A 23,497-nucleotide genomic window follows, 5' to 3' on the forward strand; every position below is an offset into this window, starting at 1 on the left:
TCCAGCCCTCGCAGTCAGCAGAGGCAGGAGCTGGCACATCCAGCAGGCTTGGCACCCCCTCGGCATAAGCGCTGCCCAGGGCAAGATGCACCTCCCGCCTTGCTTTTGCAACAACACAGTTCCCACCTATCTACGGATTTATCTGCATGGATCCCTCCCACAGGGAGGGAAGGCTGGAGGAAGGCATGGCAGCATGAAAGGACTTACCTGGCATTGCTGAGTATGGCAGACAACGAAAAACACAGATGCAAGTTGTTCATTCGCAGCCCCACAGAATACTCTCCTGCTCCAAGCTCTTGCTCCTCTACACCCCGTCACTCAGACCGATAGCCCTTGGATGCTGCAGAGCTGGGCTGCTTTCACCTTTTCCAATGGGCAAGTGCAACAACCTCCCTCTTACCCTCTCCATCCCCAGTCAAGCAACCACAAGGGAGCAGGAGTGATGCACTTGCCAAATCCCGAGCTCCAGGCGAGGCGAGAGACCCTTCCACCTCTGTGCTGCCACCAGCTTTCTGCATCCTTCACCTGAACAAGACATGGTTTACAGCTCCCCTTCAAAGGATGGTATTTATGTCTTCAATACTTTCAGAAATTGAATAGCCTCAGGATGGGGTGGAGGCCCAGGAGTGAGAAAGGATGTTATACAGCAGGATCTCCTGTCAGATAAGGACTCAGCTCAAAACACATACTTAATGACAGTTTATTTACAGATTATGTGGTCCCACGTGGCCAATTTGAAGAGATACTGGCCTTTCATTTAAAAATCCTATCCTGTGTTCTGACACGTGAAAGCCAGAATGTTTTATGGTTACCTGAACGTTTCCCAGCCAGGCGCAACTAGAACAAAGGCTTGTACCCACAGCATTTAGCAACCTTGAGGTGTCCTCAGTGAGAGAACTGCAGCGGGAGAGAAAAACCTTTTTCTTGTTTTTGAACCTCCTACATACTTGCACATGTGCAAGCCACCAAGAAGGGTGGATGCTTACATGGACACAGGAGCACCATGAGACTCTACAGTCACTTGTGATCTTCCCCTAGATATCTACCTACGAGACGTTTCTGTTGAGCTTTCAAGGAGCCTGAAAGGGAAGCGAAGGCCCTATCCTCCACTGAAGGACCCAAAGAAGATGCAAGCAGCTTCTTTTAATAGCCTTCACAGCACAGACGTCTGACGGAAAGACTGCAAGACTGCACTAGGGTATCCCTTTTAGGAAAATTACTCAAGAAAGGGAAGGCTGCCTGTGAGAAAACACCTACAGAGTTCTCACATCGTAATCTCTTCAGAAAAGTTACCTAGTTACCCGGGCATTAGTTCTGGGGCTTGTAACAGACAGGAAGGGCAGGGGTCTTTGAGAGAGAGCACTGTAGCATTTTTCTCAGTGGTTGATTATTTTCCCTTAAATTTTCAGGAATTTAAAGCTTGCACAGGCCAAACTTTTGTTTTACTTTGGCAAAGCAGGAGGCCGAAGGGCAGGAAACAGAGCAACTTTGTATTCACACATATTTGTGTAAAATATTAGTTACGCATTGAGCTCTACCAACCCATTACAGTAGTGCAAGAGAAACACAAACTTAGTCCAAGAGCTGTATTTACAGTTCAAATGCAAAATCCCTGTTTATGGAGCACCTTTTGAAAAGCCATCCCAAGCGTTCTGAGATGATTCCTTTAAGGCCCTGATTTTAAGCCAAAAAGCAGGAGAGTCCACTTTCCACAGGCTCTGGGCTGCCTGCAGTCTCTGAATACACTCTCCCAGTTTCTCTTCCCCACCAAGAACAAAACGCTTCCCCTGCTGTGCCCATTTGCTGCCTCCTGGCTGAGCAGGCTGCTGCAAAGGATCTTTGCATCTGAGTCTGTCAGAAGATGGTCTGTAATGAGCTCCACGTACTGCCACTCTCGCAGGCAGAGTGCAGAGTGGGTTAGGCAGAAAGCACAGTTTGAACACCACTTGCTGCACAGATCTTCAATAGAAAGTGTAAGAAGGTGGATATGTAACAGTGAACCCAACTTCCAGCTCAGTCCACTCTTCTATGCAGTTTCATCTAACATGGGCTTGGCAGCTGTCAAGGGAAAAACCGGTCCTTTTCACAAGGCTACTCAGTACATGTAACCTTCAAACTCTCCCCTGTGCATCCCAAATACGTGCACACAGGCAGCAAGAGAGAGGATATTCCTGCGACTGCAGAACAATCCCTCTGTGTTGTGGCTTTCAGCTCCTCGATAGGAGGAGGCAACACTATTCTGTGCAGAAGCATTTAACTATTACAGCGGCTGCTTCCGTTTACCAGAAAAGGACGGGTGGGACAAAGACCTCATATATAAGATGCCAAAGGACCTCACACCAGCAGAAAGGGGAGTTTTCTGCCTTCCCCAAGCTGTTTCCTTTGTCTTGCATTCCTCCTTCAGTACAGGGGACACAGCCTTTGTCCGAGGCTGGGCTGATCATGTGCAGCTTCTCCCCCACTTCCGTGCCCCAGGAGTCAGAGATGCTCTTCTTAATGGGGCTTGCTGGTCCCCAGCACGTGAGCTGCTCCTTACGCTCCTGCAGCAGAGGCTCCAGGTAGGATGGAGAAAAGGCTTCCTGCAGAGACCTCAGCTCCCCTCCTCTTTGGGCAGAAAACATTAGCAAGATCAGTTCTGATCTTGAACTGCGACCACTCAGGGCAAACACCTGCAAGGGCCAGCATCCGAGTGTCCCAGGGCGCAGGGCCTGCTGGCTGACCTCCTACTGCTTTGGCTGTTGCAGCAGCCTTGCACCGAGATGCATCATACAGCTTCCTCTGGGTCTCCATGGCCGTTTCTTTCCTCCCTCTCCCAGTGGCAGCCCACATGCAGTATGAAGGCTAAAATAACTTGTGCATTTATAAATGCAACCATATATCAGATTTACAAGCGTTGCTGCTTTGTCCATCCCTGACGTTTGGGAGCAGCCTCAGGGCACATGGACTGATACAAAGCACGGAGAGAAGACGGGTCTTTTTTTTGTTTTTCTTTTTTTTTAAATAAACCAGCTGAATGAACTGTATTGAACAGCTGAAAAGCAATGAGCCAAGTTCAGTTCTCAGGGCAGGAACAGGACATGAGTTGACAGAATTAAAAGGGACAGCATCATTTGAAACCTAGCCAACTCAAACTGGGCCTAAACCTACTTTATCTAAATTGCAGTAGCAGCTAAAAACAAGCCTCCTCTTTCAGGCAGTGCTGAGATCCCTCGCTTACTGCCTAGAAATACTATGCAATCAGTAAAGCAGTCCAGGGAAGACAGCTTTCCTTCTAGTTCAAAAAAGTCTTTTATAAGGAACAAAGGCTTTCTGTGCCTCTGCTCCTGGCACAAAGTCTCTTCGTGCTTTAGTGTCAACCTACCCTTTGGGGATGGAAAAGGTCAGAGACCTGTTCTCAGGCAAGAGCTAGAAGTCAGAGAGACAATAATGGCTTCCACGACAAGGCACAGGAAGTACCCAGCCTGACCCACGAGTCCAGACAAACTGCAGGAGAGAAAAAAGCCCAAACTCCATGAGGCTAGGGAGGTAGAGAAGAAAAGGCTTTAATTTATATTACATAGCTAGCTCACTGACAACATAAGCCATAGACTTTTCCTCCCCCAAGTTGAATGAGAGGACAGGTGTCCTTGGAAACTCCTGGGTTCCCAGTCATGCTTTCCTACTGCTGAACTGCAGACTGGGGGGAAGCTTGGAGGAGCCTCACGCACAAGTCCAGGTTCACACCACCAGTTCTGACAAAGCAAAAGGCAATGTCACAAGCAGTGGTGTTGATCCCCTCTTCTCAAGTTCATGAGAAAGCGTCCAGCACTTTTTAAACCTGGCCAGAGGGTTGCAGGGGCCTTTCTATCACTGCAGCAAAAGGAATTTCATAGAGAAGAGATTCTCTGGTGTAACACAATGTCCTAGCAAGTCCTAAGCAAAGGCCAGGAAGTTGCTACCCACCAAAACCAGCAAGAGCTAAGTAACTGCCAGCTTGTCGCATCAGCAGCTGAAGAAGTGACAGTGCTCCAAGGCAAAGGGCAGGACCGAGCCTGGCACTGGGGTGCCTCCAGTATTGCCTATTCTGAACCGAAAGAGAAGTTAATTTAGTCAGTCAAAATCTAAGGTCATGCAACCCCATTTATGCTGCCAGGAAGAAGGAGAATAGGGGTGCACCACCCGCACGGTGGCATAACAGCACTCAGCAGCATTTACAGCTGTATTTCTGCTCTATGCCCTCAGATAGTTTACCACCCACACCTGAAACCACTTTGAGTGAGACAGGGCTCACACAGAGGAAGGATGGGCCACCAGGTGCATGCTAGTTCTCAGCCTGGGAAGCCTCAGCCATGGCCCCTCGTGCCGCAAAGTTCCTCTTTAACCACTGGCAAACCCCTTACCTCCCCCTGTGCCTCAGCACCCAGTGACAAAAATGGAACTCGATGTGTTTCCTTGCCTCACAAGTGAGGATAAAAGCATTGGACTCCGAAGGTCCCAAAAATTATGGTCATACAAACAGACAAGTGATATTAAGCCTTGCAAGTATGCGGAGAGGAACTGCATTCATTTCATCTAGGGAACCCAGAAGCACCTCTACATGCTGACCCACGTGCCAGTCTTAGTGTCACCAGTGCCAAGACCTGTACTCTCCTTCCTCTCCATGTGAAAGGCTCCCTCCGCCAAAGAGCATGGATGTTGCAGACGGTCAGTATTGCTACACTTATTCCCTACAGATCCCTGCTAGGGGTTGGCAAGACCATCTTAACATTAAAAGCAGGCACTGGAGGTTTACAGTTGCTTTGAGAGGGGGAAAAGAACTATAATAATGCCTTTCAGTGAGCTCTGCTGGACCAAACCAGAACAATCACAGAAAAAACCAAAACAGATTAGAGAAAAAAGTTTGATGCCAAAGACTAAACAGCAACAAGGCTTTTTGAGATTTGCCCGAGAGTTGCTATGTCAGGAAAGCAGATAGGTGTCTAGCTGCCCCTCCTTCAAGCACACTCAAAGAAAAAACACATAAAGCCACACTGCAACATTAATGTCTCTCCTCTGAGAGCTCAGATACACAACCAAATTACTGTGGGTTACAACTGTACGCACAGGCTGAGGCTGGCATGAGGCAAGCTGTCATCTCTTGTGCTGCAAAAGGAAGGGTTTCCTGCAACTGGCACTGCCTCGCGTGTCAGCTAACGGGCGCACACACAAAGTGAGCAGAGCTGCTATAGCAGGACGAGCCTCATCTGGCAGGACATGCAACAGGTATTGGCAATCCAGCTTTGTGCAGGGCAGGGTGATCAGATAGTGCCAGCAGGCAAGTTTCAACCCTTGAGCATCCTGAGCAGTAACAGCAACAAGATGGTAAGAGTAAATCCGGTCCCAGCTTCAATGTTTCCTCTGCGCAACCCTGGGACAGTATTTCAAGAGAAGATGCATTTATGTGCCTACAAAATGTCTCCTCTTAAGAGTCATCCTTTGTGCAGACAAAAACATTTTCCATGAGGTCTCTTCAGTGTTGTCTGTCTGATCAACAGCTTTGCAGACAGATGCTTCTCTCTGGATTACTAGCAGTGCTGCCTAAGCTTTATTTGTCATCTGCAGCGGGGAGTAAAAAGGGCTGGGTCCACCTGCAACCAGCACTTTGCTGCAATGCCTATCAGGACAATTTACAAGAGTTGCATTTGGCAATTCCCTCCCCAACAACTTCAGAGCTTCCGGCCAGCTCTGGGGGATGCCAGCGACAGGTTGGAGACCGAAGCACGAGCTTGATAGCTGGCGGTTGTGCCCAGCATGTCAGCCAACCACTCTGCACACAAGCAACCAGTTTGTTTTATCAGCCAGCACGTTGTTTGGTACCAGCCCCAGCACGTACGTCCCAGCTGGAAGCTCGGGGTTGTGACAAGGCTGGCTTAGGAGACGGGGGAGAGGCATGGGAAATATTGGGGAGGTGAGCTCATAGGCAGCAGTATGGGTAGAAGTGGATTTATTGCGGTGGTGTGGGATGTAGAGGGGCTAGCGCACAGAGACGAAAAGGACCAGCCTTGATCTGTGCTGCTGCTCACAGAACAGCTTGTTTTATGGGAAACGTCTAAGAGGAATTAGGCTAAAACCCAACCAATTTCTCATGGACCATTGAATAACTACCAGATGATGAGAGCTTTTGGCCATGACAAACTTGGGTTAAATTGGAACCAGTGACTTAATGTTTCCATACCCCTTTGCAGAATAAAGGCACGCAGCCTGCGCACTTGGTTGAGTCCTGTTCACCTACAGCAAACGACAGGCAAGGAGGTTATTTTATAAACTTTACTGCACTACAGTTTCAGTGTTTGCAGAGCAGAGTTCACTACATAACAGGTCCTGTTGAAATGAAATTGATGTTGATTTATATTTCTTTGTGGAGCTAAAAAACACAGTTAATCCCCCCATTTTTAATCTAAAATCCTGGAATACTACAGAGGAGCCAGGGCCAGCTCTATACTGGAAACTGGTCAATATTACAAACAGATGATAGAAAATATATATATATTTTACAGAGCCATAGCAACCAGAAGAGAACAATAAATCAGCCTGGGGTTGAAAAAAAGAAAAAATAAAGGCACAGTCAGGGAAAAATATATATGAATTACTGGGAGATTTTATTTGGCTTTAGTCATCCTACTGGGAAGAAATAAACACTGTTTTACAAACAAGCTAGACAAGCCTCATTTGTATTCAAGGAAGCAAGGAGTTTGTTTTGGGTTTGGTTTTTTTTTTCCCCCCTTTTTACACACAGAAATTGGCCTGTGTCAAGAATGTTTGAAAACATGTTGGCAAAGAAGGAGTCACTGAGGCTACCACATTGAGCTTTCTGGACTCCAGAAGATCTGAAGATGAGGTCTAGTGGTTACACCAGGGCAGCAGGTGTCAAGGTATCCGCTGGCTTAATGGCTGCAGGTCTGTGACCCCAGCCAAATCACTTAATCCCACTGAGTCCCATTTTCAGTGTAAAAGTTATACTGCCTGTCAAACGCAAAGTGCCTCCGTGGCTCAGACTAAACTTGAATCAGATGGAAATTGCTAAGTAAGAAGAGTGCATCTACACCTGCAGTCCTTACAACTCCTGTAATCACCCTTGTTTACCAAAGGGGAAACTGAGGCACGCAGAGCTGGCATAATACCCTCAAATTGATGCACTTGGCCAATGACATAGGCAGGAACAGTGTACGTGCTTCCTCAAACTACAGACAAGCCGTCAGACAATAATTCCTACCTGAAGAAAGTATGACATGTCAGAAATAACCTCATTTTAGGCTTGCTTTTCAGCCTGGCTGCCAAAGGCTTGCGTGGCTTTCCTGCCCCAGGCACTTGCATGCGTCAGAACCATCCTCCCTTCCAGTAACTTTGGGAAATTGGCCTGCAGACTTGAATCGTGACAGAGGACAGAAGCTCATGGATACCAAGTTCCTGCAGGTTTCACAAAAATAACAAAAGGACAAAAGAAGGTATTTCATACCTTATCTTTGAAAAGGGAATCCAACACCATAGTAGTGCAGAAGGGGCAGATGTGCCAAGAGAGGTGTTTGTGGGGAAAAAAAACCCGACACAACAAATCATCTATAGCTAGTTTGGTCATTGTTTTGACATGTTGTTATCAACATGTATAACTTGTTGTGTACCTGCTAGAATTAGTTCTGCCCAATACACTTTTCAAAAGTGTAATAAATTTTCTAAGGAATAATTCACATAAGCAAGCTTGTACTAAAGTACTCAGCTGAAATCTACATTAAATTGCCACCCACAAATTGCATCTTGCATGCTTACTTCCTTTGCTTGTAGATTTTGTTACTACTGTTTTGCATTCCCCAAGACACAAACAGCTTCCTACTACTGACTAGTCAAAGGTTAAATATTAAAATTAGCTGAGACTTCAAAATTCACATTTAAATATCTTTTAGTGCACCAGTAATCAGGAAACTATGAAAAAAGATAAATTATGTATTTACAGAACCACAGAAAATTATGTTTAGAAGACCTGAAGAGGACCCAAGTCAGTCAAGACATATTTATAACATAAAGGAGACCAAGACATCTCTTACTCTGCCCTCACCTAAAGGAAGAATCGACTCTTCCTGACAAATATCCATGAAGAAGAGTTTGACTTGTTCTCAAAGCTATGCAGCAATGAGGAATCTGCAACTATTCCAGTGCTTCACCATACTTATCATTCAAAAGTTTTTCCTAATGACAAACCCTAACCCTACCTTACAGAAATTTTAGTAGTGATGGGCCTTCTCTTATCCCCAGTAGGCACACAGAAAAATTTATTACTTTATTCCCTACAGCAACCTTTTGCATATTTGAAGACTGTTCTCACATCTTCCTTCCATTTTCTCTTCCCTAGACTAAACAAACATAACTCTTTTGATCATTCCTCCACAGGTCATTTTCTGGACCTTTGGGTCATTCTTATTGCTCTCCTCCAGAGTCCTTCCAACTGGGATGCATCTGACTTGAAGTTTTTTGCCCAAAACGAGATACAGTGCTGTCCCTTTCCCTTCGAGGTGTTGCCAGCAGTGTAGAAGGACCGTATCACAATACATATTGTATGCAATACAAAGAACACTTCTATTTATACATCAGAAAAACTTCGCTTATCTCAGAATGAAGAGTGTGTTGGTTTAAGTATAGCCTATTGGTGATACTAACTCCAAATCATTTTCTTCTCCTTTCAGAACTGCTGCCTTTCCCCAGCTGATAATTGTGCATTGGATTATTCCTGTGTAAGCACAGGACCTTGCACTTGTTGCACCTTCCTGACCTACTGCACATAGGTACTTCAGACCATCTCCACAATTTGCAAAGGTCATTCTGAACTCCAGCCCTCTGCGCCACAGTGCTTTGCTGTGTCTGCAGATTTCAGCTCATCATCCTGGTCGACACCAAATTGCATGAGCACTAGGGTAGATTTTAGACGAATCCGAACTCTACACATCTTTTGTGATTGATGACAACACATTGACAATTACTCAGAGTCTAAATACCCAACCAGTATTGCATCCCTCTTTCTTTAGTTTTTATCAAGATTGCATTTCCTCAGCTCGCTCATGTACCTATTGGAAGGGACAATGTCAAAAGTCTCATTAGGATCAAAGTAACCAACATTCACTGCTTCCCATGGTGCCTGTTACTTTGTCACAACCAGCTTGTTCTGATTTATTCTTGATAAATCCATGCTGGGACTTCCATTATTCCCTGGATGCCTTCTAGATGGTCTGTTTTTCCTAGCAGTTTCTTAAGACCTGAAGTCTGACTGACCAATGAGAAACCTCAGGGGTTTGCATTTTTGGGGTTTGTTTGGCTTTTGTTGGTTTTTTTTTGGGGGGGTGGAGGTAAAGAACAGCATTTGCCATTTGCCATCCTCCTGTAACGCCACCTGTCCCCTCTGCAACGGCGGGGGCTCACACTGCTCAGGCTGATGTGTTTTGGGGCAAATGTTACCAAGCTCAGCCAACCTGCAAACCTCTAATTCATGGACATCATCTTAATACTTCTGAAGCTAGTTTCACTAGCTAGTTCCCCACTACAATTCATCCATTGCAGAGAATATAACCATGACATATGCTATACCGTTATCTTTAGGCTCTATGCATGATGAGTTTTTCCTGACAATTTCTCCAAACCTGTACCTTACAGCTGCAGCTGTTTTCTTTCAGGCCAAGAAACATGGAAGCAGCAAGAACTCATACACACAACACATTTGTTTCCATGCTACATCAATATATTGCCCTCATGATGTATATCAGGCGAACCCTTGAAAACAACCTAACTTTACCTTAGAGAGAAAAAAAATGCAGACTTTAATTTCAGGAAAGCACAAACCATGGCCTCTCTATACCGATCAAGTGTCATAATACTGCAGTACCTAAAGAGTTAACAATCGTAACAAGCCCTGGATAAGCTTTCTGTAGGAAGAGCACTTCTTCCTCTTCGTTTGAATTGAAGTATAAATTTGTTCTACCATGATATATTCCCAGTATACCCGCGAACCATGACAAGCTAAGGTCACTGAATTGTGCAAAGTTTCATTTTCAAGGTTTGCAGGTTTGGTTTTTTTAAAAACTAAAAATAACAGAGTTGGAATTTGTGGTCATGGTCAAACAGTGATAAAATTAAGAACAGATAAAGCCACAAATAAAATTTTTTGAAACTTGCAAGCTTGGTTTCGTTGAAGGAGGGGAAGTAGTGCCATTTAATCAAAAGCACAAAGCATCAAGTGTTTGTTACAGTGAACAGAGAAGCCAAGGCTCAAAGAGATCTGAAATTCAATGCAGAAGACTGCTTTTCTAAAGCACAGCCACAGTGCAGGAGAGATGGAAATAAAGGAATGCAACATTCATTTGCCTAGAAGTGTTTATTACAAAAATGCATCACTTGCAATGAGACATGCTTTGTAACTGCAATACACAGTAATAACATTTAGGACAGCAATAGCTGCTAGATGAGTCTTCAACTCAGCCATCACCACCTGAAAATGCTCAGGCTCAGCAGGAGTATAACTACACCTCGCTGTCCCCCATCTTCAACCGGACCCAGCAAAGCATATCTATGATAACCAAAAAGTTGGCTTGTTATTCAAGAGATAAGAATTTAGCTCTTAGCATAGCTTTCAAAGTAAACAATCTTTTGACATGCAAAAGTGCTTGGAGCCTATCCAAAAAGTTCCTGCCAGTTTTTTTTTTTTCCTTGCTTCTTGTTCAGAGTGGATTCATAAGCATTACTGTTTCGGTTCATCAAATGTTTTTAAGGCTATTTTGGAGTATTAAAGAGACTCCACAGATTTTTTTAAACAACTGAAGAGGACAACATTAAGGTACATACACCAGAGTCATTATTGTTGTTTATCATTGTTGCATCTGACAAATGCTCCAAGTGGCACAGTCAGAAAGAACTTGAGAAATGCAGAAGAAACTTGAGAAAGACAGAAATGCTGTCGTGCCACAGCCTGCCTAATGCCCAATGGGCTTCAGAAGAACCACCCCTTCAAATACTTCACAGTTTTAAAGTTTTAACATCTGACCAGAGAAGTCCTGTAAAAGACCAAGGAAAAAAGACGACGGCAGAAGCTCACTTGACTTTGCAGAGTGGCCATGTTAGACTGGGGGAAATCCCGCTAGGCAGAACAAAAATAATACTGCCGAGCACTGGGTGCCTGATCACGCAGGGGTGATGCAAGGGAGAACATGGGAATTGCTCTGGAGACTGCCAGCCCGAGAGGGGGCAGCTCGCGGGAGTAAAGCAAAGCAGAACGGGACACGTCAGATGTAGCAGAAGGACTGGGGACTCTGCAGAGCAACAGAGTGAGTGAGCTTACACTAAATTAGAAAATGACTGCATCTAGCTATGGTATTGCCCTCAGAGATCAAGAAGAAACATGATAGAGTCTGCCCCATTACAAGTCTTACTTTGAAATGCATCATCTTGTCAGGATTAACGTAATGTCTATGATTAGCCAGAAGATTTTAGCCTGAGAAAGTTCTTATTCAAAAGAGACAAGTGATAAACAAATTTGTACTAAAATAAAACTAGAATTTGGTCACTTGCTGCAACAGCTACAGTTTCCTTTTATACAGGGCAAGGAACGGTTGGTAATACTCGGTGACAGCACACAGCTGCTTGCTGAAGGGCATGAAGCTATATGGAAAAAAACAAAAATCCACTCTTCTGTGGTATTTTAAGGGGCCTCTGGAGGTCTCTCACCCAGCATCCTATTTGAAATGGAGCCATCACCAATGCTAGATCAGGGCTGCTGTAGCTTTGTTGAGGTAAGTCCTGAACCCTTTCAGGAACAGAGATCCACCAACTCTCTGACAAACTGTTCCCTGTGCTTTGCCACCCTCCTTGTGAGCAAGTTTTGCCTGAAGCCCTTCCAGAACCTCCCACACTACAATTCAGAGCTATAGCACCTTGTATTATCTAGGGGTTGACCCCACAATCTTGTAACTACCCTCCCAACAGCTGTAGGCTCCCATTAGATCACCCTGCACTTTCTCTTCACAGGCTAAACCAGCCCTGCTCCCTCCAGCTCTCCTCACAGCTCACGTGCTCTAGGACCCCGACCACTCTGGACTCTCTCTGTTTTCTCAGCATGTCTTAAACCGGGAGGCCCAAAACAGGACACTATTTTAAGTGAGGCCTCCCCAGCGCCATGCAGAAGAGGTAATAACTTCCCTCAATCTGCTGCTCATGCTCTTCCTAAGGTAACCTAGCATGTGGCTTGCCTGATGAGCGTAGTGTTGGCTCATACTCAATTTCACATTCAAAGAAGTCAATTTATGATTCATACACAGGGTTTTTTAATAATGTAAATTGAGAGCTAAACACCCAGAGGCTAGAATCCATTAACATATATTTGAGCAGTACCTTTAAAGAGTCATGGTGGATAGAAAGTCAAAGCCAGCATGGATAAGCTGAGGATAATACTGAAGGCCCTTAGAAGTTCACGTCAGACTGATATGCATGGGCACAACTGCTCTTTCCAGTCTAAAAATAGTTCATTTGCTTTGAGGTCAGAAAGATGAGACTGCATTAGTGCAGGAAACCAAACAAGAGAAGTCTCTGCCTGGAGTGCCAGCTTAGTTACTGACAAGTTTGTCCTAAAGTACCCTACCAAATCCCTTTTCACTCTGCAGACCTCCTCTCAGCCATGGAAAGGGTGAGACAAACAAGCAACTGCTATAGAGAGGTTGCTTAACGTGCAAATAGAAGGCACTGAAAGTACTATGTTAAAGAGACTGTTATGAGAACCTACACTGGACTAGAAAATTTGAAAGGCTCCAAAAGGGGTCTTATATGTAAGATAACATGTAACATGTTGTATGTTATTTTATATCTAAGAAGGAGACTTTAGAGGCAGATGTTTTCTTCAGACCCTGCAGTCAAAACATAGAAAATATGAGTATTAATTCATCACTACATGGTCAGTATCAAAAAGCTACTGTACAATACAATTTAGGCAGGACAGAAACCTCAAATAATGGCAAAAACGATGAGAGTCATGTGGATTTAGATGCTTAAGAGCAGCAAAAATCAAGATAGAAAAGTGAACAGATGAGCCCAAATTTGGATGGCAACCAGGGAAGATAGCTACACACCAAAGGTTACAAAAAAATGCTTTTGTCATTTCAAACTGCAACAAGAGACACTCCCAATATGAAGACAAGCGACCATCTGTGCTGGCACTGGTCTCTGCCAGTCAACATTTAGAAGAAATACCCCACAAGAGTTGCCATTGCCTCAGAGATTTGTCACTGAGGTTACCAGAGCAATCCTGTTTTCACCTAGACCTTTCCCCTTTGAGAGTCAGCCAGCTCTGAAAACCAGCAATAGAATCAGAAGTTACTGAGCAATTTATTAACTAGTAGAGCAAGTACCAAATGTTAAAAATTCAATAATCATTGATTTAGAAGGTACTTTACCTGTAAAGGACCTCAAACTAGGTTAAAAAAAGTTCCTCAAATATTTTCATTCAGATCTTGTGATGCTGGAGGGTGTCTTTCAAATACATTATGCACTCAACCATTCCATGGGTCTTCATGCGCTCACAATACAAACTAATATTCAATCTACTGGTATAAACAGAATCCAGGAAGAGTAGTGCAAAAGAATGTTTTGTAGGCACTCTGGTTCCCAATTTTCTAGCAAGTCTCCACCTGCATTAATGATTCCCAATTGTTAATTTCTTAGCTCTCCCAGCCTTGGCATCCCTTATGACTTTTATGTCTTCTCATCTCAGCAACTCCTTGTTTACATACATTGCTGCTGCTCAACTGCACAGACCATAGGAAGAGACTTCCTTGTGAAGGAACTGCAACTGTTTTGGAAGTTACAGCCCTTCTGCTGAGAAGTGAGACTTTATCAGATGGGTGCTTCTCAGCCATTTCAGGATAAGCAAATGAAGTTTTTTTACCGAGAGAGAGTGAAACCAACAATGCAGGAGAGCAACAAAGAGCCACTGAGCAGGCTTCCTATGGTTACTGACCATTCGTCAGCTTTTCCGTACTAAGGATTTGGAGTTACCTGGACAGCAGTTGGGTTTTGTCCCCAGCAAGCTGCGTTGATGGAAGAAACACTCTTTTGGTTTCCCACACAAAGAAAATTCTCAAGGTTTGATTGAGCACTGATGTAACAGATGCGGCCCTTCAGAATGAAAGCAGCAAAAAGCGAGGCAGCATATTTAACCCTGCAGTACCTGACTGAAAGACGTATCTCGCTAAGCCTTGCATTAATTCTGCTGGCCAGGTAGGTGGTGCCGACTCCCCCGTTTCTCTCTTTAGCCGAAACGTCAACTCAAATCCAAAACCACTTGGTCCATCTGTCCCTGTAAACCTGGAGGGAATGAAAAATGAAAAGTCACAACATACTCCTTGTAACCAGAGCAGGCTGCAAGATTAGGACCATGGAAAAAGGATGAGTGTTCTCCTCATAAAAAAAGATATGTTTAGAAATTCTCTTATTTCAGTCTACTCTAGCTTGAATGGCATAACATTGTTAGGTTAGCTGATGTAATACAATTTCAAACATAACTATCACAGTAGTGTTTTCAGTCAGAATAACACAGTCTTGAAACCATGACTTCTTTCCTGGGACCAGTGGGATTTTCAGTATCCTGAATTTGTTTCTAAAACATTGTTTTAAGTTTTGCACCGATAACTGCTCTGATTATATTTGCTTAAATGGGAACACCAAAGAAAGTGCAGAATAGAAAATAATCTTATTCCACCCTTGTGAATTCAAACTTCTACACATTGAAAAGTGGGATGCAACTAAAGTACTGGGTAGCAGCAGTTGAGTTTTTGACGTACAGCACAAAATTTCTGTGTTGTGCATGGTCATGGGGGGAGGAGGGAAACAAGAAGATGCAGGCAGAAAGTTGTTAACCTTTCACACAATGCACTAATTCTTATTTTGCTCCACTATATGCTTGCACACACTCTCCTTGTGTATCTAGGAGGACAATAGTGGAAAAAGCATTGAATGACAACTACTGCAGTAGTTTGGCCATTTCCCCATTAGACAGAGATAGGTGCCAATTTATCTGGTTTGGTCAGATAGGGTCTACCCAGTAGAAAAAAGTCATATTAGAAGTATCAAGGCTATAACGAAAAGGAGCAAATAAAGGATATCCCCATACTACTCTTTGCTTCAACAAAACTAGTCCTTGAGAATCCTGTATTTTATATTTATTCATATGGGAGAGTTCCTGTTCCAAGTCCCCAAAACTAAAAATGCCATGTTTGCCTGTGAAAAAATGAGAAACCTCATGGACAAATACATAAGCTCGCAAACTTGAAAGCAAGCTGGGGACATCCATGTCCTTTCTACCACTGTCTTCGCATCCCTTACTTGTTTGCTGTGGCTGTTCCACAAGGGCAGAGGAAAGAAAGAAGGATTTACACTGAGCATAAAGATACCCCACAGAAGCTTTCATAAACCAGTATCATTCTGCAAGTTCTCCAACAAATCTCCAAGCCATTGGCAAATTCTCTGGCAAAACTTTGCGAGTGTCCTGGATGCTGGCACCTTGCTGCACATATGAAAGGTACAGTGCAGAAAGCGTTAACATTGTACTACTACTAAAAACAGTCAAACAGCGCAGTCAGGAAAGCGATGAGAGCACTTTCCACTTGAAAAACACAGCTCACCAGCAGTGCGGTGACCCGTTCCAAGCACTGGATGGATTGTTCCCATAGTAAGGAGTTTGGTTTGAAGCAGAAATGCTTTATAGCGGCCCTGTCTAATGACAAGTGTTAGAAGTGATCAAACAAGCATCGATGCAACTCCATCATGCAATGTAACTTTATTTGAGGATTCTTCAAGGAAAGTTTGATTGTGGTAGACTTTCAAATGATGTAACTAAAGTAGTTAAGAAATGTACCCGGGGCAGAACTAAGCTACGGAACAGCCCAAAGAGATAACAACAACTGTGACTGAAAACAATGGTATTGAAAGTCAGTCAGACATCTACAATAAAGGGGAATAAACAATATGTCAAAAAAGACTTTATTTCCTTAGTATAAAAATATACAAGCATGTCCATTTTTGTTTCACTCCATATTATCCTCAACAAAGAATTTGAGAATTATATACTACCAAAGCAAATTCTCTATGAACAGAGCAGATAATGCATTTCAGAATGGTCAACTGGTACATAATAAAACCTCTTTCAGGAAACAAGTGTACCTTTAAACAACAAGTCAAATAATTACATTTGGTTCTTAAACAAAGCAAGAGCTTACTGAATAACCAGGCAGCCAGGGAGTGGAATCTGGATGTGCAGCGAAACCTGCATTCTGCAATCATGCATGCAGGTCCACCAAAAAGATTGGTAAAGGATGGCGATAGCCTCACAAATGTGAATTTGTACTTTGTACATTCAGCACCCCTGTAGTGTTTTATTAGTTTCACGTATCAGATAGCAAAGGAAAACCAAAAGTATTTCTTAAAGGGAGAAACAAAAACGCTTCAAAGTGGGTAGTTTTCAAGGATTGATTCCAGGAAAAAGCATACACCAGAAACTGCAACACATTATGAACGGGTCAATTTTAAGAAGGATCAAAGTTAACAAAAAGCCTTCAAGCTGATCTTTCACAGTTAAAATTTTTGGAAGGTAAGATGGCTCCCTATTGAATTTCCTCCTTTCAAGGCATGTTCTGAAACAACACAGCTTTACTTCTAATATGCATCGAGCTAGAGTTTAGTGGGGTGTTTTTTTTTTTTAAACTCCACAGATCTCTCTGCTTCCCAGAAATAACTGTTTAAGAGAAGACCACACATGCTTTATATTGATCCATACACAAGTTACTGAGTAACAGAAGTATTCAGGTGAGTATCCATCAAATTTAAAGCAAGATGAGCATTTAGGAGAACATTGCTGGTCAGCAACACATCAGTAGTCGCAAAGCGGTAAAACTGACAAGCAATGTTACTTACATGATTTTTTGTATGGTAATGAAAGAGACTCTAAAACAGAGAAGAACTACTAGAAAATAAATAGAATAAAAAGATAAGGAAACGAGCAGTAAGTTACTTCCCTTCTAAGATTTCTAAAAAGCCCTGAAGAATCAAAAGATGTATCTCCTAAAAAACACTCAAAAAATGCAGCAGCATACAATGCTTATAATTCTCAAATTCTTAAATTAACAGTTAAATCTTAGAAAAATCCTACTCGCATGTAAGAGATTTGTATTTAAAGATTAGATTTAAAATGTTTTTGAATAGTTAATGATCACAGGCTGCTGAAAATACACTGCTTTGTTACAGTGAAATTTTAAATACATGCAATTCACCTGCATTGTGCAGCTGTTCCGAGGTAACAGTCTATAAAGTAAAAGTCTCTGATCTGGTTAATTTTAGGTTGGTAATTTGTTTTTGAAGAAATTGTGACACACGTGGCTTTAAAAGCTTGCGATTACTTTAGAAATCCTTTATGCTTAATTCAGACAAGTCTTTCATAGGAAGAAATATTAATATTCAGAATGTAATTAGGATAGTCATTTTCAGCTAGCATTTTTGCCAAAGCTTTTGCTTTTATTCTTCAAAAGAAGTCTTGTATTTGAAAGTAAGTTGAATGCAGTTTCAAAGCTGCCATAAAATTTCTCTCGATGAACAACGGACCATAATCCAGGACCAGAGCTCCTGGCCAAGGTTTGGAGGATGTACATGAGAATGGAGGCAGATGTGAGCTTCAGGAACTAAATAAACCTATAACGCTGCCACGGGCCTCTGACCCTTGGTCTAACAAAAATCACAGAGAAGAATCCAGTAGCCGAGTTACACAGCTTGGCTTCTGTTACGGAGTCCTTTTCACTAGGGAGCGAGTGCTTACACCGGCCCCGATTCCCGATTTCTGAGGATAAGGATGCATCAGTCCACTGGTGGAGAGGCAAGTAGCAGCCACAGCCAACAAATGCATGGGAAATGAATTTGCCCGGTAAGAAGCCCAAGACCTCCAGACACATGTGCCATACGAATGGAAGACCAAGCAAATGGCTTTTTATTCCCTACAAGGATAAAGGGACTCCTTCCTTACATCTGGGCTGTAAGCAGCTGCTCACTCCCCCAAATCACCTGTGTCCATTTTTGTTCAAGGCCTTACCAATAAGACAAAAGGTGCACCTATCATAACCAAGAAACTCATTCATGATCGGGGAGCTAATAAAGTGAGATTACCCATAAGCAAGTTAGTTTATACCAAGATGTTCCATTACGTCCATGTAGAAACACTGGATTCCCACGGCAGCCTCCTCCTTGTAGGGTACGTCTCCACTTCTTGGGGGTTATTTTAGGAGGCTGCCGAGGAATTGGACAAAAAAGGATCACACCTTGCAAGCTTGTAGATGTTCAAACTCATGCTCCTTCCCACAAGTTCCCAATTTTCACCAAACTTCCAGAAAACTTCCAGAAAAGTCAACCACCTTCAGCCAGCCACGGTCAACCAACAAGCTAAAAAAAGAAAAAAATATATAGTTCCAGAAGAGAAAGACTGAACAAGCCTCATTTCCACAGAAAACTGGGTGGGGAGGTGAGGATAACCCATAGGTGGATGAAGTCCTGCTAAAGCACATGGAAGCCAGGTTTGCTCATGACCTCCTCCATCGACCCCCCCCAAGTTCACTGCTACCTGCACCTGTACTAACTTGTTCCCTTCGAAGCGGGCAGCAAAGCGTCCACAGCAGGTTAGCCTGACCCCGACTCCTGAGTCAACTGCAGAGGTAACATGTTTTTATTACACATTTTTTGTTCTACAGAAGCAAGATTCTGGCTCTATTTGGGGTCGGTTTCTTTATGAGCAACGGAGGTGGGGACTGGGGTGGTGGTTTTGGGGTTGGGTTTTTTTTGGTTGTGGTTCGTTGGTTGGTTGGGGTTTTTTTGTGGTGGTTTTTGGTTTGTTTGTTGTTAGTGGTTTTTTGGGGTTTGTTTGTTTAAAATCTGTAAGTGACCAATTCAGACTACAGCCAATTTAGAACAAAGGTTTTGGAGCTCAGTTCAACATCTCAACACTAAAGTGCTTTGCAGGTCATTTCTTTGGCAAAACAATTACAATACAGCAGTCCAAAAGTGCCTTAGCTTTACAGGAAGACGATCTGAGATGGAGCGTGTGCAGGAAGGAAACCTCAAAATTAGTATTTTGTATCTGTGCGTGGCCCCAGGTACATAAACCGAAAGCTGCAAACAGCATTAAGTTTCTGTACTAACAGATCTGAATATTTCACATAGTTTGGTTTACACCTTGGTTCTGCTAAACCCTGCAGTTTCGAGTGAAAGTTCCTTTTAAACACCCCTAAAATGCTAAGAAAGGGGGTGAGGGGGGGGAAATATCCCTATTTTGCCCCAAAACTAAAGATACTAACTATAAAGAGACAGCATGGATCCTATTGTGCCTGCCACTGCTTTGCCCCCTCCAACACGAGGGCACATCACCTTTATAGCCAACCCAATGGCGAAGCAGCCAGCTAAGTTTTCACAAAAAACAAACATTGATGGAGGAATTCTTGGCTTGCTGTATGCCCACTGGCACACATCAGATAGTTTTATATTATGACTACAGCAGTAATGGAAGGCTCTAGTATCCGCCAAGTCAAATCCAACCCTACATTTAATATTAAAACCTTATTTTGTCGCAAGAACAAAAATAAACCTTTTGAAACCCAAGGTCATATATTACATGCCATTCTTTGGGTTAAAACTCTTTATCTGTTCAGCAAATCAGCTCAGCAGAACAGACCACATTGCAGCACTGCACATACGCTGAAGGAGCCTGGCTTGTTCCTTTAATGAGGTAAGAGTTTCACTGATCATGATATTTAGTTCCAGCAAAAGAATCCAAAGAAATAGAGGCCCCTTTATTTACAGAGCCATGCGGCCAGGCCCCCCGAGCCCCCCACCACCCCATACTCTGCCAGGCCTTCTCCTGAAGCCACACACAGAGAACTGAAAAGCTGTTCCCCTCTGCAGCAGAGTACCCAGGGCGTTTTTCACATCAAATAACCCAGCTTAAGAGGATCAAAAGCCAAACTAGCCCTTTGCTTTAAAAGCAGCTCTGAAAACCAGAGGCTTTTCAGTTTAAATCAAAGCTATTTGCCAAAGCATTTTCATTCTCACTTTTGCAAGGAACAAGAAAAGGTTTGCTTCACTGCAGTGCAAAATGGCTGTATTTCTGAAATTCTGCTTTTGAAAGCTACACAGCTCTGGACAAGGAGCAGAGTGTATTAGGTGTTTATTTTTTGAGAGTTTAAGAGTATGTGTATATAAATATATTAGGTGAACCAATCCCTGAAAATGAGAGTTTACGTAGGGAAATGCTGGCCCTTCGCTATGATTATTTCAGCCAGGGAACAAGAAGAAAGCTCTTTCAGGGTATTTGGGGATAGTTAGGACTGTGCTTTCAGAAGTCACAGCTCCACTCCCAGCAACTCCAGGGAGATAAACACGTCTCTTCTGGGAAGCGAGGGCAGGTCACGGTACTCCGGACTGACTTGTCCCAGCTTCAGTTTTCAGCTCTATCACCACTACTTCTGTGAAGCCACTTAAGATGCCTTTTGCTTCATCTCCCTAAGTGCATTTCCTCACATCTTCCACAAAGACAAAGCTTCCTGCTCTGCTGCTGTTGAGCCACTCTGATACCATTTTGAAGGCTGCAGAAATACAGTATCACTACATTTCTAAGCCTGGCATCAGGAAGAGCTGCTGTTATTTCCATCAGAAAGCAGTTTTAATTCTACCACCACCACCACTCCCCCCACCCCCCCCCCCCCCCCCAAAAAAAAAAAAAAAAAAAGCCACAGTAATTGTCAATCCATAGCTTTCAGTACTCCAGATCAGCCTACTGGGACATTTTAGAAGCTTGAGAAGGTGGTTAAACCAAGCTGATGAGTAGTGTCCGCCACTCTGCTTGACGAGACTGAAGTACTTCAAAGCCCAACTCTCACTAGTGTTTTAACACTGCATAGCTAGTAACCATCCCAGAAAATTTTTCTATTAGCTAGCAAAGATATTACTATTAGCAACACAAAGGACTGCTGTAACAGCATCAGGGTACTCAACGACTGACTTCATAGGTCCTCCCTGAGAAAAACCAAGACATATACCATTTCCCTTTCACTGCCCACATCTGCTTACAAACAAACAACAGAAAGGGTTGGTCTCCTGTCCAAAACCCAAGGAGAAGCCTTCAGCAGGCTGCTACAGCCATTGAGTTGAACACCTTAGTGTCTCCATCTCCTGGGAAGGACATCAGGTAAGAGCTGATGTGCCCCAAACAAGGTAATCCAGAAAGTCAGTGTTCTGAATTCAAGCTCTGGGTGCGTTACACAATGTCTTCCCACTATAAGCAAATGACTCTCAGATTCCAGAGCTTCAGGGGAAAGGGAAGGGGGGAGAGAAAAAAAAAAAAAAAAAAAGAGAGAAAGAAAAAAAAGAAGTGATCCTACCTAGTGCTTCCGGCACCTTGCCTAACAGGAAATGGTTGTTTTTAGTGCAGCTGTCAAACAATATAAAAGTCTCATCTGACAGCATGCTGGGACACTCCTGTGAAGCAATTTCATAAGAAAATAGGCATAGCAACATAGTTACATGAAAGGCTGAAAAAGTATCCAGAAAAGTTATTTCAGCCCAAACCCACCTGCTTACTCACACATTCTCCCGGATTGTCTCCTCGCATTGAAAAAAGCATCAATTTTGAAGAAAAACACATAAAAACATCTGAGAGAAGCAGAGGGTGGTTATCTGGATGTCAGATGGTTATCTCTTCAGAGTGCTCAACAGGAAATTCCATGAGCTCTCGCCACCCCAAACCTGCGCGCAGAGTCTTACTGGACTCCTTTCTAGCTTGATTTAAAAAAAACTTCATGCATAAGCAGGGCAAATACAAATGCAAGTTCATGTAAAATCAAGGTTGGAAAGCGAATAACACACGGTGCTCGAGATGTCAGTCTATGGCTATGCCCAAAGCTGATGCTTAGAGCTTGCTCTTGCAGTACGTTATATCAAATGTGTAAGCCATCAACCAAATGGAAAACCTTTCTAGAAACAGCAGCTTAAATTGTTTTTAGAGAATTATTCCAACATCTAAATCCAAACAGATGCAGAGGCACTCGCTCTGCAGTTATTTGGAGGTGGGTTTCTCAGCTTTCTGAAATACTCATGTAGGATCTGCTTAGAAAACTTACATTGAGATAGATCTGAATAAAATTTGTGAATTGATTTGTGCTGGCCAGTATGAAAACAGAACTGTGCTTCACTGAGCTACCATTCAGCAAGTGAAGTGCTGTTACAGGACAGAGGGGGAAGAGGAGACTTCAGTTTAAATTTCACTCACACATACACAATGCTGATTTCACACATTTTACTATTCAGCTTCTTCAAAACTCAGCTGGTGACAATCTTGCCCCTGAAGCCTGGGGATTCACAGTTTAGGTTTAGTTTTTAAAAAATTGTTTCTGTAAATAATGGATGTTGATACATCAGATAAATTGATTTCTGCTCTAAACCTTCAGACTACAGAGTCAAGTCAACCTTACTCTTAACTCTGCAGACACAACTGTCTTATGAGAGATAGTGTCACTTGAACTACACGATAATAATTTTAGACATCTAAATCAGTCAGGCATGTGAGAAGCACTTGGCACACAAGTGTCATTAAAATGTGTCCATACCACAGTTGCCTACATCACATGAGGAAAGGCTGAGCGCTGGGTTTGTTCAGCCTTAATAAAAGAAGGCTAAAGGGAGGGGGGGATCTTACTGCTCAACTACCTATTGGGAGGGCAAAGGGAATATGGAGCGAAACCTTTCTCAGAGATGCACAACAAAATGGCAAAGGTCGATTCCAGTTACATGTATCCGGAAATCTTTTTCACATGATAGTGGTCAAACCCTGGAACAGGATCCAGGGAGGCTGTGGAAGTTGGCCCTTTGAGCAGGCATCAACTGGAAACTTCCTGAGGTCCTTTCCAACCCAAGTGATCCTGTGAAGCATCACAACCAAGAACACAGGTATGAACTTTTACTACTGGTACCCTGTGTCCAAAACTGAGCTGGCAGGACCCTCAGCTGATAATTCATGAACACATGAGTTAAACTCGTTTTGACAGAAGTGATTACTATACTCAGCTCCTGCCCAGCCACACGGGAAACAGCTCCTGAACTATGCTCTCTCCAGCCTAGCATGTTAAAGTAAACCACCATCAGTTTTCAGGTCACTTTAATGTGCTGGGCTGCAAGTTAAGACAATTTAGGGGTTGCTTCCTTGAGGTTCAGCTGTCCATGTCATGAAAGTAGTAGCATCTGGAAGAAGGATAGGATCCCGCTTAGCTGCTGGAGGTTAATTCCCTTGAGCTCTAGAGGCTTGGAAGCATTAGCGTCTCATTCTGGAGAGCACCAATACACAGTTGTACATGTAAGGATAGTGTGCGTAGATTAAGGGCAAAAGGCTGTAATGGCCCTGTCGGTGCCAAAGGGATCTGTTTGCTTCATTATT

General features: G+C 43.3%; 1 protein-coding gene across 1 annotated transcript in view; it reads right to left on the bottom strand.

The window, feature by feature from the left end:
- The window catches only part of SUFU (suppressor of fused homolog (Drosophila)), an 85,518-nt gene that overhangs the window by 49,993 nt on the left and 12,028 nt on the right, over positions 1 to 23,497 (bottom strand). Inside the window, exon 2 of the mRNA XM_009575076.1 lies at positions 14,210 to 14,346. Within this exon, the coding sequence (XP_009573371.1) occupies positions 14,210 to 14,346 (137 nt within the window). The remainder of the gene's footprint in view (positions 1 to 14,209; positions 14,347 to 23,497) is intronic.

The sequence above is a fragment of the Fulmarus glacialis genome, unplaced genomic scaffold (assembly GCF_000690835.1).
Source record: "Fulmarus glacialis isolate BGI_N327 unplaced genomic scaffold, ASM69083v1 scaffold3813, whole genome shotgun sequence".
Taxonomy (NCBI): Eukaryota; Metazoa; Chordata; class Aves; order Procellariiformes; family Procellariidae; genus Fulmarus; species Fulmarus glacialis.